Source organism: Ammospiza caudacuta, chromosome Z (genome assembly GCF_027887145.1).
Source record: "Ammospiza caudacuta isolate bAmmCau1 chromosome Z, bAmmCau1.pri, whole genome shotgun sequence".
Taxonomy (NCBI): domain Eukaryota; kingdom Metazoa; phylum Chordata; class Aves; order Passeriformes; family Passerellidae; genus Ammospiza; species Ammospiza caudacuta.
The window spans coordinates 71,130,896-71,145,683 of NC_080632.1; the positions used below are offsets into that span (position 1 = coordinate 71,130,896).

At 38.0% G+C, this 14,788-nt stretch overlaps 1 protein-coding gene across 1 annotated transcript in view; it reads left to right on the forward strand.

The window, feature by feature from the left end:
* The window catches only part of CEMIP2 (cell migration inducing hyaluronidase 2), a 50,487-nt gene that overhangs the window by 17,540 nt on the left and 18,159 nt on the right, over positions 1-14,788 (forward strand). Inside the window, exons 3-10 of the mRNA XM_058823452.1 lie at positions 300-440; positions 987-1,548; positions 4,683-4,852; positions 6,087-6,275; positions 8,906-9,075; positions 11,513-11,722; positions 12,128-12,333; positions 12,897-12,966. Of these exons, the coding sequence (XP_058679435.1) occupies positions 300-440; positions 987-1,548; positions 4,683-4,852; positions 6,087-6,275; positions 8,906-9,075; positions 11,513-11,722; positions 12,128-12,333; positions 12,897-12,966 (1,718 nt within the window). The remainder of the gene's footprint in view (positions 1-299; positions 441-986; positions 1,549-4,682; positions 4,853-6,086; positions 6,276-8,905; positions 9,076-11,512; positions 11,723-12,127; positions 12,334-12,896; positions 12,967-14,788) is intronic.

Sequence of the window (14,788 nt, forward strand, 5' to 3'; positions counted from 1 at the left end):
CTCTTCTTATCTACTACAGGTGACCTAGCAAATAAGAGAAAAATCGGATGGGGTTCCAAAGTATCTGTGGTCAATGCTAGTTTAATTCAGTAGAGAATGCTTTCCTACTCCTGATACTTTGGCTGTTTTTCAGGTGTCCTTTTGGCTATTCAAATGCAATGACTGCAGTGTCAAAACCATAGAAGGATGTGGGAGTCCTTTGTGGGTGACTGACCCTTTCTTACTTCTGTTCATCCTAATGCTGCCTTGATTGATGTGATGATGATTGTTTTTTAAAATGCTTTCACATTGTATTGCAGAGAATTGTCCTGATCAGAATCCTCGCCTTAAAAACTGGAGCCCTGGAAAAGATCCTGAAAAACAAGTTATTATCAAAAAAGGGGATTTGTTTCGTCTGAACACAGATGCTACAGTACACTCTATAGTTATACAAGATGGAGGTATGAAATAGCGAGATGCACACCTTGCTTCAGTGTCCTGCATGTTTTTTACTTCTGTGATGGCACAAAAATATGTTGAAACTTTTATCTTGCAGCTTATTGACCAGCTCCCAAGCTTTTTTTACTTTTTGGCCTGCTGCCAGGTTGGGTATATCATTCAAAAGATGAATTCTCTATGATGATACTCTAGTATCTTTTCAGGGTAGCATTGATGTAGTTTTCTGTGCTATATAGGAAACCAAGGTTGTTTAGTAGCCTATGTGGTGCTCAATCTGTTTGTCCTCCAATGGTAACTATTGTATATTAGTATTCCTACCAAACAGACAGAAAAGATGAGGAATAAACCAGCAAATGCTTAGAAAGATGAATCACAATTGGTAGCAGTTACTTTCTCACATACTCTTAAATAAATGTAAGAGCATAACAGCTTAATTCATGGGTGTGAAAATAAATCTGTAATTTTTCTGTTGTTCTTTCTGCAAAATGTGGTTATTTGAGTCTCTCTGAATTTTGCTTTGATGTACAGAAATATTTTTTTTCCTTTAGGTTTACTTGTTTTTGGTGATGATAAAGAAGGTTCTAAAAATATTACCTTGAGAACTCGATTTATCCTGATAAAGGATGGTGGAATGCTTCATGTTGGAGCAGAGAAATGCCGCTATAAATCCAAAGCAACTATTATTTTGTATGGGAAGTCAAACGAAGGTGCTGATGTGCCAGAATTTGGCAAAAAGTTTATTGGCGTGGGCCCTGAAGGAACGCTGGAGTTGCACGGGCACCAGAAGGTATCATGGACTCTTCTGTCAAAGACTATATATTTCTCAGGGCTGGCCTATGGTCATTATACATTTAAAAAGAATTTTTCCCGAGGACTAAATGTTAGAGTGATCGATCAGGATACAGCGGAGGTTTTGGAAGTGCTGAAGTTTGATACTCATGAATTTGCAGAGGAAAGCTTAAAGCTCCAGAACTTGCTGAAAAATGGGCATCCTGGTCGCATTATTGCTATTGCTGTAGGAGATTCAGCTGCTAAAAATCTTTTGGAGGAAACCAGAGTGACTATTCAGAATCTTCTGGGAAGTAGGTTTGTCAGAGGATTAAGTTACAGGTAAGTAATTTATTTTCCCCTTTGTGTTGATTAAAGATGACATGCAGATTCTGCTGTGGGGGATTTGTTAAACTTTGATAGTTCATAAAGTTTTCAGAGAGTTCTTGGTGTTGTACATAGAGCTGCGGTAATAGCATTCAGTTAGCAGTACAGTGCAGAGACTGGTGTCTGTGTGACATACTTTTTTACTTACTCAAAATTACTTGCTTTCACTGTTCTTTATAGAAATTAAACTAAGACATAGGTAACAGTTGCTAGGTGAAGCTTTTAATTGTATGACATTGGAAGAGCAATGAGTGCAACTAAAGGATCTCTAAGGTTCCTTCCAATCCAAACTGTTATTTCTAAGGAATATTAATCCCAGGTGTCAACATCTTATTCATACTCCTGCACTGTTGAAATAAAAGTATGTTACCTCTCCATAGAGTTCTCACGGGAGCTGACCTGTCAAATTATTTTATGACTGAAATGCAGTTACAAGGTATTTCTATGTCTTTTGACCATTCCTTTCAATTGGCTGGGATTTGGATGGTGAGACAGTAGAAAAAGTATAACAGGAGTTATTAAAGCAAGAAACTTACACTGCTCCTCATTGCTCTTCATTTTGTTGTTGCAAATGGCTTTTTGCAGTGCATGTTCTGAATTTGGCTTTGTGCCACAGAGGGTTGTCCACTCTGCTCTGGGCAGCACAAAGCAATGTGCCCTCATGGCCAGGAAGGTCCTGGCTAGTTTCAGCAATAGTGTGGCCAGCAGGGCCATGGCAGTGCTGTACTGGGCACTGGTGAAGCCACCCCTTGAGTCCTGTGTCCATTTCTGGGCCTCTTACTACAATAAAGACTGATGTGCTGGAGTGTGTCCAGAGAAGGGCAATGGAGCTGGGGAAGAGTCTAGAGTGTAGTAAGTCATATGAAGGGCTGCTGAGGGAGCTGAGAATGTTTAGCCTGAACTGAAGAAGGTTCAGAGGGACCTTATTGCTCTCTACAAGCCTGGTGGGAGTCAGCATCTTCTAGGCAACCAGTGACAGAACAAGAGGATGTAACCTCAAGCTACATCAGGAGAGTTTTACAGTTTAACATAGGAGGAATTTCTTAAGGGAAGGGGTTATTAAGCATTGGAACAGACTGTCCAGGGAGATGGTGGAATCATCATCCCTGGAAGTGTTCAGGAAATGACTGGATGTGGTACTTGGTACCATGGTCTAGTTGACAAGGTGGCCATCAGTGAAAGGCTAGACCTGATGATCTTAGAGGTATTTTCCAGCCTAATGAATCTGTGATTCTGAGTTAACAATACAAGTGCAAAGTATACCCAGTGTGTTGTTGTTCTATTGGGATGGTGTTGTGTAACCTCTTATTGTCCAGTGTTTTCCAGGAAATTGGTAATTTGGTTTTTCCGTTCTATTCTTATCCCTTGCTATCCCTTGACATCTGGATTCCAGTTAGTTTCCTCCCTGTGCTTTGGCAGAGGCGTGTCAGTCAGGATGGCATGTTCTGACCTCAGTTCCCGTCAGGATTACATTTGTGTCACAGGCTGTGTAAGCGCAGGGGTGTGGAATGGAATGCTCTTGCCTCTGAAGCAGTTTGGCCAAAAGTGTCAGGACCTGGATGTTCTATAGTAGAATACCAGTTCCTGAAAGCAGCAAAGCCTGTGTGGCTTCACATTGCTCAGGCTATGGTGCAGCCAGCCCAGCGTGTCCTGAGAGGTGTATGTTTCTGGGATTTGTCTCTGCCCATGACCTCCACACAGTTTGTCTGAAATGAGGAACTGCGTCACGTAATTGGGAAAAAGCATCCTTTTTTGCCTTTCTGCTGAATTGATCCTTGTCTGCTTTCCTTAGTTGGTAAAAGCTCTGTAAGCACATAAAACTGTTTTGTTCTGCAGTGGAAGATAGGCAAGAAGCTGTCCCTGATGGGTTGTTCAGGAAAAGCAGGTCATTTTCTTAAACCTGTAATGGTAGTGAAAAAGATACCAGCATGGGGGTGAATACTCCTTTACAGCTGTCTCCCCTTCTACTTCTTCCTGCAACACGTAGAATGCAAAGCATGCATCAAAAAAACTTTATTTTAAATGTCGGTGTGTGAAATGTTCAGCTTGTTTGCTGCTGCTACTAAAAAGCTGGCCCAGTATGTACTTCTGTAAACATGTATGTATATGTATTTCTGTGAGCATGTTAATGCTAAAGTATTGTTTGGCTTTTTGATTCCAATCAACAAAAACATCAAGAAGGGTTAAAATAAAGGCAACTGGATTGAAGGTGGGTTTAATATCTGCCTTTTAATTAATCATTAGCAACAGACTGCAGTCCAGCTGGCTGACACTGTTTTCACTTGGGGTGAATGATTCAACTTTAATGATGCAAAATTGTCTGGCTTTTTTATAGATGATCTCTACTGCTTCCTTTGCACACATGGTTATGGCATTACAGAGCAGTAAAGGACAGCAAAATAAACTTGTTTTTTTGAACTTGGTGGCAGCTATCTGTGGTGTGTGATTTGCTTTCCATTTCCAAACGCTCACACATGAGTGGTATATTGTATGAAAGTTGTGTAACAGCACGCACTTCCTTTTCTGGGTCTGAGCACCCTGAAAGATTCAAAAGCTGTTGCCTGTCCGGCATGGGGGTGAGCACCAGTGGCTGTGGTGGTGCTGGCTGTGTCCATCCCTTCTGGCCTGAGGAACCTGTGGTCCCCTGGAGTCCTGACTGCTCCTTTGGGGTGTTGCTGGCAGATGGCAGGAACATTGGCACAGACTCCTGCTCCTCCTGGGCTCTGCTAAAGCTGTTTGCGAGTAGGATCCTGTGTGACTTTTGTCACACATCTCTAGCAATTTGCTTTTGGAAAAATGTGTATCTTGTTGAATGTTTTACAAGAAATGTATATGAAAGCTGTCTCCAGTAAGAGCTCTTGTCTGCCAATTTGTGTGTAGGACTCCCAGTTATTTTAAACTTTTTTTTTTTCACTGCTGTTATGTCTGGCCATTTCCTTCTACATTTTGAAGTTACATTTTAAAATTAATTTGGAAGAGCGAGCAAAAGGGGTTTTTTTTTATGACTTCTGTTCTCCTTGTCTTTCCTGGTTTTGTAAAGAGTTTTTAAAGGGCCATTATATTTAAACATTTACTTTTGATTTTCACAGGCAAGCCTGGGCTTTAGTTGGTGTCATAGGTGGTGGAAATTCTTCCTGTAATGAATCAGTGAGAAACTATGAAAACCACAGCACTGGTGGGAAAGCTCTTGCTCAGAGAGAGTTTTTCACAGTGGATGGTCAGAAGTTCGTTGTGAGAGCTTACAGCGAATGGAATGATGGTAGGAAAGTGTTTTGTGAAATTCTACATTTGAGGGAAAAAGAAAAAATACTTCATATGCTATTTTTTCACTGAAACTTCTGGTTGTAATTTAAATTTTTGAATGCTCCTATAAGTAGTTTTTTCTTGCTATGGATGAAATAGGAGGATACAGTTCTTCAGTACTACCTGTTTCTCACTCTGTTTGTATACAATATGTGAGCAGCATAATATCGAGTCTTAAATTCAAGTATATTTAGATGAAGATAGGAGTCTAATAAGTTTTGACACTTCTAAAATTTATTTTCCTAATCTGGCAGATCATGTAGATTTTAAGCTTCTGAGATGTTGATTATGGTACAAAAAAAGAAAAAGAAAAACACAACCCAAACTTTAGAAGCCGAAAGAAAGTCTTTATTCTTGTTACGATTTTTGGTTGCTCCTAGAGTGCTGAACTTCAGGCAGTTGTTCAGGTACAAAGTTGAATCTGTGGTATAAAAAGCTAGAAGACCTACCGCTTGCTTGCTTTTATCCTTTTTTTAAAAATTTAAAATATCTTAGATCTGAGTTTTTATGGGTAATAATCCCTGTCTGTTTTCCTCAAAAAATTTTTATGGTAGTTATAAATTTATTTGTTAGGCAGTTGAGCTATTCGGTACTCCTTTAGTGTTCTTGATAGCCCCATGAAAATGTAAAGACTTACATTTAAAAAAAAAATCTACCAAAATACGTCTTTTACTTACTGGTGCTGTAGAGTTAGATTCAAGAGTTAGCAAAAGTGGCTGAATTTATGCAAATTCATCATGAGCCAGTGAAATTCTATGTGTGTGCTACTTTGTCTGCCAAACTGTTCTATTAGTTGTACTTAAAAAAGAAAGTCCTGTACTTTATTTTCCATGTCCTTGATTACATCCGTATAGTTTAAAACGGCAAAAAAATGTCACTTGAAACAAGCAGAGGTAGCTGGACCTACAAATTATTGCCATAAGATACTAGGGTTTTTTGAAGAAAATAAAAATCATAGTTTATTCCAGTCACCATTAGTTTCTGTGTTTTCCCTTTGTTTTGTTTGAGATTCAATAAGTAAGCAGGCTGTAAAGACATCTCACACTGGCATGTTTGAGGGCAGAGCAGTACTTTAGAGGGCTTTGGGGCCTGCAAAATCTCTTATATATTTTGTTAGTATCTTCTTGGGAATTGTTTAATATAAAGGTGAGTATAATCTTTGTTTCCTTTTCTTTTATTTTTTTAACTAGGTGTCCCAATATCAGGCTTCCAGGTGGAAGCGGTGGGTGGAGTAATACTGAACCTTCTGGATGATGTTAGTAGTTGGGAGCCTGGAGACAAGATTGTGGTTGCGAGCACAGACTATTCTATGTATCAGACAGAGGAATTCACCCTCCTTCCCTGCGCGGAGTGCACCAAGCATCAGGTTAAAGTCAAAGGTATGAGAGCAGTCACCACCTGAAGGTCTGTGTGAAGTATGTATTTGCTGCTGGACAGGCTCTTGCAGTGTCAGCCGTAAAGAGCAGCCTTTTCTCGAATCGCTGTATGGCTTTGTTACCACATACACGGATGTGTAATTCTCCTTGTTATAAAATGACTCTGTATGTCAGGTCTGCCTCATAGCTCACCATGCTAACTTTTCTTTCACATTTCTTCCCAGGCTTATTGAATACCTTATTTTTTTTTCCAGTAGGGTTAGACTTGTTTTCCTTCCTTGGCTCCTTTCTGTCTTTTCACATGCTTGAATAGCTGTTGTGGTCATTTCTTGTTTCTCTTGCCTTTAGTGTCATTCTCATCTTTTGAACTGGTATCATAATTTTTTTCTGTTGTTACTAAAAAAGTAGAAATGAAAACAGGAAGGAAAAAAGAAAATTGCAACCTTTGAACCTGTACCTTTTTTTTTTTTTTTCTCCTTTCCCTCAGTCTCCTTTTTACTACCTCCCCAACAAAATGGTTATAAAATAAGTGGCCCTTCCAAGATTCTGCTCTCACAGGATATCCCTGAGTAGTTGCAATCTGTTTTTCCTTTGGGTGTGATGCACAAGTAAATGGTCATGCATGTTGTTGACCATTTCCTTTTTATTATCTGAGTCATTCTGCTTGACATCACAAGAGCCTCCCATGGGACTGGCTTGCCAGCTATGCTGGTGTCTGTGTTTTCCTTCTGCTGCTCCACACCTGCTCCATGGTACCACCCTCCCCCCTGGTGTCTCCAGCTTCTGGTCTGGAGCTTCCCTTCTCACTCCTGGTGGGCTGCAGCATCAGTCCTTAGCACAAACTAACAAGTGTTGTTCTGCAGTGTTAGTTTGCAGCAGCTCATGAATGCTCTTTTCAGTCTGGTTTTGTCCCATTAATTTCTGCACAGTGCAACTTACTCTTCTTCAAAGTGCTCTTCATCATACTGGGAAGTTCTCTTTCAACACCCTCAGATTTCCCTGTACACCTCTGCCTTAAGGCACTGCCAGTCTGGCTGTCCTGCTGGCGGAGAAATTTGCTTCTCTCACATTTGTTAGCCCAGGTCGTGTATGTTGTACTACACTGAGAAATCTCAAGTGTGAGGAAAGCATATCCGCGTTTACGTGATTGCACCATCAGAGAATAGCAGTTTGAGTGAAGCTGCAGAGCTAACTTAGTGCTATTGAATATGATATTTCCTGGGCTTTGTTCTTAAGTGTCATGTGGTGTGTTTTATTGGGCACAGTGTTTTAAAGAGCAAACTTAGCTGTAAGGTTGCAGTATGAAGTTTAAGAAGCTTCTTGTCACTACTGAGTAGTGTGTGTGTGGACTCTATTTCATCTTGGAAATCATGTGCTGTGAAAAAACAGCTGCTTTTAAAGGTTAAAAAAATCACATTTTCACAAGTTGCAGTGTAAAACACAAAATCTTGGCTTTTTTTTTTTTTTTTTGAAAGTAAATCCTGACTAAAAGGATATTAAAGGAGTCGAACTTAAAGTCAACTTTCCCACTTGGGGTTCTTTGCCACCCTCAATTTAGTTTTCTTTGTCATAGTAATGTATACAGTTCTAAAAAATCCACATTCCACTCTACATATTTGTTCCGCAAAGAATGAATTTTCTCTGTAATGGTAAACTTGACATGCTGATGAACGCATAATCCTTTGAAATTATTTCTTGTGTTGTTTTACTAGGTTTTTTTGCTGGTTTTACCTTTCTGTATTAGGGAAACCAAAAAGTTGTAGGAGCCCTGGTTGTGCTTTCTGCACATGATTTCTTGAGTTTCTAGTCAAATATAGGGAAAAACAAAAGGCAAGCTTTTAGGGAGAGGAGCGCAGTCCCATTTAAGAGGTGTCTCTTGTCTTTTTAAATCCTCAGAAGCAGATACAGTGTTGGTGTCACTCTTAGTTCTGCTTCATGTTGTGGTAGGTTTTTTTTTAAGGAGGGATAGTGATAATATGTGTTCAGGGTATCAATAAATGCATAAATGCATTTTTTAAGGTTTACAGAACCAGATAATTTTCTCACTTTCAATGAGAAATTGATTGGGTTTTTGAAGACAGGTGTAAAACCAGACTGTCTTCTTTTCCCTAATTTCCTTTTTCTTAGGTAGCTGTTCTGAAGATACATAAAGAGGAAATTTAGTTAGGAAAGCAAGTCCTTTTTGCTTGTAGGAGGAGATCAATACAGCATTTTCAAACAGTGTTTTGGCTTCACTTTCGTTCCTAATCTGTCATTGAAAGATTAAGCAGCCAGCATATTTTTTTCTTTTAAAGCAAGTCTGCATCTGTGTTTCACTAAAAGTTTGATACATTGGATTAATAAACTCTTCTTTGTTTTTTTCCCATTCTGTTCACAAACTATTGGATCAAAACTATAAGATGCACTTGCAAATAAAATGTTGATATTTTTTGAGGATTGATTTCTTATTAAAATGAAAAGTACATCTACCATAAGAAAAGCTAAGAGACCAGCATGTTAAGGAAGAGGAATGCATAGGTTTTGTTGCTGCGGTTATCTTTCTTTTTTGTGTAAGTTGATTCTGGTTTTAATCAGTGGTGCCTTTTTTTTTTCTTTTTTTTTTCCCTCCTGCTTCGGAATTTGTTGTTGGACAGAAAACCCTCAGTTTCCTCATGTTGGAGAAGTAATTGATGGAGTGGACATGAGAGCAGAAGTTGGAGTTCTTACAAGAAACATCCTAATAAAGGGGGAGACAGAAAATACCTGCTATCTTGAAAAGGAGTGTCAGTTCTTCAGTTATGATACATTTGGTGGACATATCAAGGTTTGAAAAACATTTTAAATTAACTTTCTGTCATAAAAAGGCATGTTAAGGACAAAAAGATTAATGTTTATCTTCAAGGGATCTAAAAACTTAAAGAACATCAATTCATTCAGTTGCTTTTTGTGGAAATTACTTCATTCTCAGCTTTACCCAGATTAGATTTAACTCCTCAAAATTAAATCTGCAAAATTAAATGAAGGGATATAACGCTCAAACTGTTATAGAAACATCCAGCAGGTACTGTAACATTGTATGTCAGGGATTGAACAAGTGACATCCATGCATGTGCATCCTATAACCTTACAGAATAAAACTTGAACTCCCTGGCATTTCCCTTCCTTCCTTTCAATGCCTTTGTACCTCCCCAGGTGATGAGTATTGAATCCTAATTCAGATTTCGCATTTGAACCTGAGCACTAGAGAGGCATGGAGGGGGAAGAAACTGACTTGTACTATGGGGTTTTATATTTAGTTTCTTAAAAGTCTGAAAGTACTAAGACTCTATAAAGGAAACTGCTTAAAATTTCTTGTATTATGAATAAACAAACCTTAGAGAAAGGAGAGTTCTATAAACTAGTATTTAAACTGGTGTTCAATTACATTTTTAGATTAAAGATTTGAACAGCAGTGCTTCAGTGATGCTAGAGAAGTTTGAGGCCTCAAATTTTAATTGCAAATGTATTTGTGTTCATTATGTGGTCAACACAGTTTAAATCTCTTTCTAATGTATTTGGATACAGATTTTAATTTCATAGTGGTGGTCATAATAGTAGGAAAGAAAATAGGCCCCGTTCTTACTATGTGGTAGCTTTTCTTTTGTGGAAGAAGTTAGGTGGACTCCAGATGTCAAGGGTTCAAGATAATGTAATGAAAGAAGATAATGACAAGCTGTGAATCTTGCTAAGTGTGACCGAAGTGTAAATAAGCAGACATTCAGTTGTCTGGAAGGCAGAAAAGAAAACAAACATTTTGACCCATCAAACTTACTTTGTTCCCAGGAGACTGAGTAGCGAGTGTATGCTGCCAAACCTAGACTTCAGCACTGAAATTATTTTTGGCTTATGCTAATCTTATATGCTCAAGCAGTGAGATCCTAGAGGTTCAGAAATTCAATAGCTTTTGAACACCCTGGATTTCTTACTGGTCACTAGTCTGGTGGCCTAAAGGGGGCTTAGTAGCAGTGAGGAGAGGCAATGGTTTGCAGTTTTGGTGCTTCTCTGTAGTTAAGAACTAGAGATTAAGGATGCCTAAAAGGTCAGATTTTTACCATCCCTCTATACGTTAGGTATGCAAACCCTAAGGGTTCAATTAGAGGAGGAGGAAAAAACCATACTGATTTCCCTATGAAAACGGATATTTTTGATAAATACTCAGTACAGCTAAATTAATGAAATGAAGTTACAAAAAACAAAGTAGGGTTTGTTTTTGTTTTGTTTCTGGTTTTTTTTTTTTGTTGTTTGATTTTAACTCAGGTTAGCTCCTTGCAGTTTAGCTGTTGCATTTGGTTTATGCTTTCATAGCAGGTTAGGTGGAAGAAAATACTTTCCTGCATTACTGCTACAACCCCATTATGACTTTACTTTGTACATAGTAACAATACTGTGAAGTTTTATGATTGTGAGGATTATTTCATATATTCCTTAGTAAAGACATTTCTCTGGAGTGCAGTGTCCAGTTTTGGGTTCTCATTGCAATGAAAACGTAGATGCACTGGTCTGAGTCCTGGAAAAGTGGTGTGGCAGTGTGTGATGATAGTGATGGGGAGTTGAGAGGAGAGATCTTCTTGCTGTGTTCAGGTACTGGTGAGGGTTCAGCGTGGCTGCAGCAGTTCTTGGAGGTGCACAGCAAGAGGACAAGAGGCAATGGGACCAGGCTTAAAGAAGGCAAATAATGCTCACATACTGGAAAATGAAAGGGTTTCATGAGCATCTCTGTGACTGGAGGTGTTTTCTGAGCACTGTCTTATGAAGCTGACCAAGCTTTCAACTGGGCTAGGTATCTCAACAGGTTCCCTTGAATCTGCATAATTCTGTGGGTTTTATTCAGCTAAGGCTGTCCCAGATGGACCATGCTGGGCCACCTTGTTTACTGACACATCCATATATGGGTGACTTCTCTTTGGTTGGACAGTACATGGAAGAATATTTAATCTGACACCTGGTAAAGACTAAACAGTAATTTGACAATATGTCTGGTGAAAATTCCTCTGTTGTAGCCTCATGGAGATTTAAAATTTGAAATCATATATGAAGGATACAGTTTTCTAAGGCTTCTTGTAGAGCAAGACAGTAATGTTTGTTATAACTTGTATGAAGTTGCTACAGGCCAACACAATAAATCTATCTTCTGTACATCTGGGGTAGATGATGTATTAACTTAAAATTTCCGTTGATTAAAAAGCAAATTGGTTTTTCCCTCTGGACTTATTTTTTTTTAGATTTTGAAGAATTTTACATCTGTTCACCTTTCCTATGTGGAATTGAAGCAAATGGGCCAGCAGCAGATTGGAAGTTATCCTGTTCACTTTCACCTTTGTGGGGATGTGGATGAAAAAGGAGGATATACTTTTAAAACTTATCTGGAAGGTCTTTCCATTCATCACTGTTTTTCTAGATGTGTGAATGTTCATGCAACTAATGGCTTGCTGGTAGGTGCACAGAGCGTAAAACCTATTAGGTTGGAATAAATATTATAAAGAGCATTTAGATGTCAAAATAATCCCATCCCTTATGCAAATACAATGCTCAGCAATGATTTTCTTATTTCAGTGGATAAATAAATTACTACAAATAGTAATTTAACTGTTCTCATCATTCTGTTTTTTTGAGATTCTTACAGCACCTAACTGTAAAACAGCTGCAAGGCAGCTAAACTCTCCAGACAGCACTGTGTTTGTAAGGGATGAATAAAGCTATGTACTTGAATCATCTGAGCTGCTGTTACTGACACTTTACTCTGCATCTGTGCCAAGACAGTAAAACTAGATGGTATTTGTCAAATAAATCTTAGTAAATGCTGTTACTACTGACATAATGAACTTGTATTTCTACAGATAAGGGACACCATTGGCTATGACACACTAGGTCACTGTTTCTTCATGGAAGATGGCATTGAGCAGAGGAATACTTTGTTCCACAACCTTGGGCTAGTCACAAAACCAGGCACTCTTCTACCTACAGACAGAAACAGTAGCATGTGTATTGGGATTAGGGATAAGGTATATGGAAGTTATGTCCCAGTGCCAGCCACGGACTGCATGTGAGTATGTTGTGATGAAAAAGTAAAACCCAGCCAGCTGTAGCAGTTAAAGTGCTGATGATCTTTTGACAAAGTACAGGTGGAAACATTTTAATCTATAATTTAATGAATGTAGTTTATATAGTACTGCTGCTTAAAAATAGCAATAAAAATAACACTTTGACTTCTATTAAAGAAAAAAAATATTTTATGAGAACATTGTTGTTTCTTATGATACTTGGGACCCTAGAAGTCTGTTGAGCATCTTCAGTACTGCGTAAATATATGCATATTCTGAAGTTGTCACCACTATTTTTTCTGAATGCTACTTGTTCCTTGTGAAAGCTTCTTAAAACAGTTTATAATTGCATGGGATAAATGTACAACATTAAAATACAATACTGTGCACTGAACTAAAAAAAGGTATTTTTGACTTTTAGATCTGGAAGGTTTTGTGATTTGTATTTTGAATGTGAAGTAGTTACTTCATTGATTTACTTTTTTCTGATAATGTTAAAAAGGGAAGATAATTCTGTTGAAGATAGAGGTTTTCTTTATTAACTCTTTTCTAAATAATATTTCAGGGCCGTTTCAACATTCTGGATTTCTCACCCCAACAATCATCTCATAAATAATGCAGCAGCAGGCTCACAGGTAAGGCATATGGGTGTAATTCATGACAAATTAGTGACGTCACTGGCGTTTGTAAAATCTGTAAAATTTACACTGCCAGATATATATATATATTTTCTTTATATATATATATATATATATGCATCTTTTTATGTTTGGCAGCATATTGCCATTGAAAGTGCAGGATATGTCTAGGTGTGCATTTAAATGACACCAAAAATCTGTTGTGGCTGCAGCAGAGATCTTGTCTTCTCTATTTAATAGACCTGACAGTATTGTCAATGTAGAAATGTAGTAGTGTCTGTGTAAAAATCCTTTTATTTTCACAGAACTGGTACATTTCATATTAAGTCTTCCGTATTTTCTGTAGGTTGTCATGAGTTTAGTGACAGCTCTGCAAGATCTGTAGTGACTGGAAGGAAAAATTGCTACAAAAAGGTGTTCATTGTGTAAGAAACAGCTAAAATGCTTCTTTTCTGTCTGTGGTTAGGCAATTGTTTTCAGCCAGTGACTGCTGATAGGCTTTTGCTTGTTCTGAACCGTATATTAGTGCAAATAATCTTCTCATAGCTGCCCGTGATATAAAGATCTGTACATGCTGTGGAGGATGGACCTGGAGCCTGTTCTATATTGTATGACAGGCTGAGAAATGTAAGGTTTTTAATTGGATTTTTCTGAAGAGATCAATGGGAATGGAAAACAGGAAAGGTTGTTGATTGTTGTTGCAAAGGCTCTGGTGTTGGAAGAATATGAGCCTGTGTGTTTTTAGCCACAGATAACATTTATCTATAAATGATAACATTTATATAAGTAAATGATTTATTTATTTATTAGCAGGTAACTGTTATTAGTAAATAGAATAGGATTCAAAATACTTAGCTGAATTGAAATATCTGGAGTAATAAAAAGTCAGAAAATTTTGTTCGGTTTTTTGTGTGGTCTAATTCTTGTTGCTTTTACTGCAGTGGGTTTGCTTCTGTTTGGTTTTTTGACTGTCTGTCACTAGGAGGGATCTGGACTCACCTCTCAGATTAAACCAGTTCTTTTTTGTCCAACACAATGTCTTTCTGTTTTGCCTGCTTTGTGTAATATACCTGGTTTAGGCTTTGCAGGCTGAGTTAAACAGCTTTTATTTGCTTCTCTATCTGGTGCTTAAGTCCTGTAAAGTCTTTCTCTGCCTGTGTAGCTCATCCCGGTAGATATTACTTGCTTTAGTTAGCAAGATGTGCCTGACTGGAGCACACATCTGTGTCTTACAAAGTTCAGCCACTCTGATGTACATCCCTTACATGGATGTAAACACATTAGTATAAAGGGACCACAGCTTATTGTTTCAGAAATAGAATAATCCAATTGTGTTCATACAGACTCTGCAATATGGAACTTTTTCTGATATAAACTAGAGCAATTCATAGCCAAATAGTTCCATTCCTCCCCAAGATCTTTAATTATGCAGTGAAACCTATTGAAAGGCTCTACAGGCAGTAGATGTTTTGGTGTATATGAGAGAGAAGAGGAAAAACACCCTTTTTCATATTTCTGAATGCCTGCAGAGGCTTAACAAGCTTTTAAGTTTATATAAGTCTATTTTCAAGCATCAGGGGGTGTTTTGGGTAGAATTTGAGCCTGCCAAACACAGAGCTGTATTTAATTATATGTGAGGTAAGATTTTGGTATTTTTATTAATGGAACATCCATATTTGCTTTGTAATGGTTAATCACCAGAAATGTCAGTGCGTCATCATTACACACTGGGATGGGAACATTTCTGTAAAGTAGAATTTCCAGCACTCATTGGAAAATTATTATATTCTTGGAGTGAAATGCATGGAATCTTTTAAGC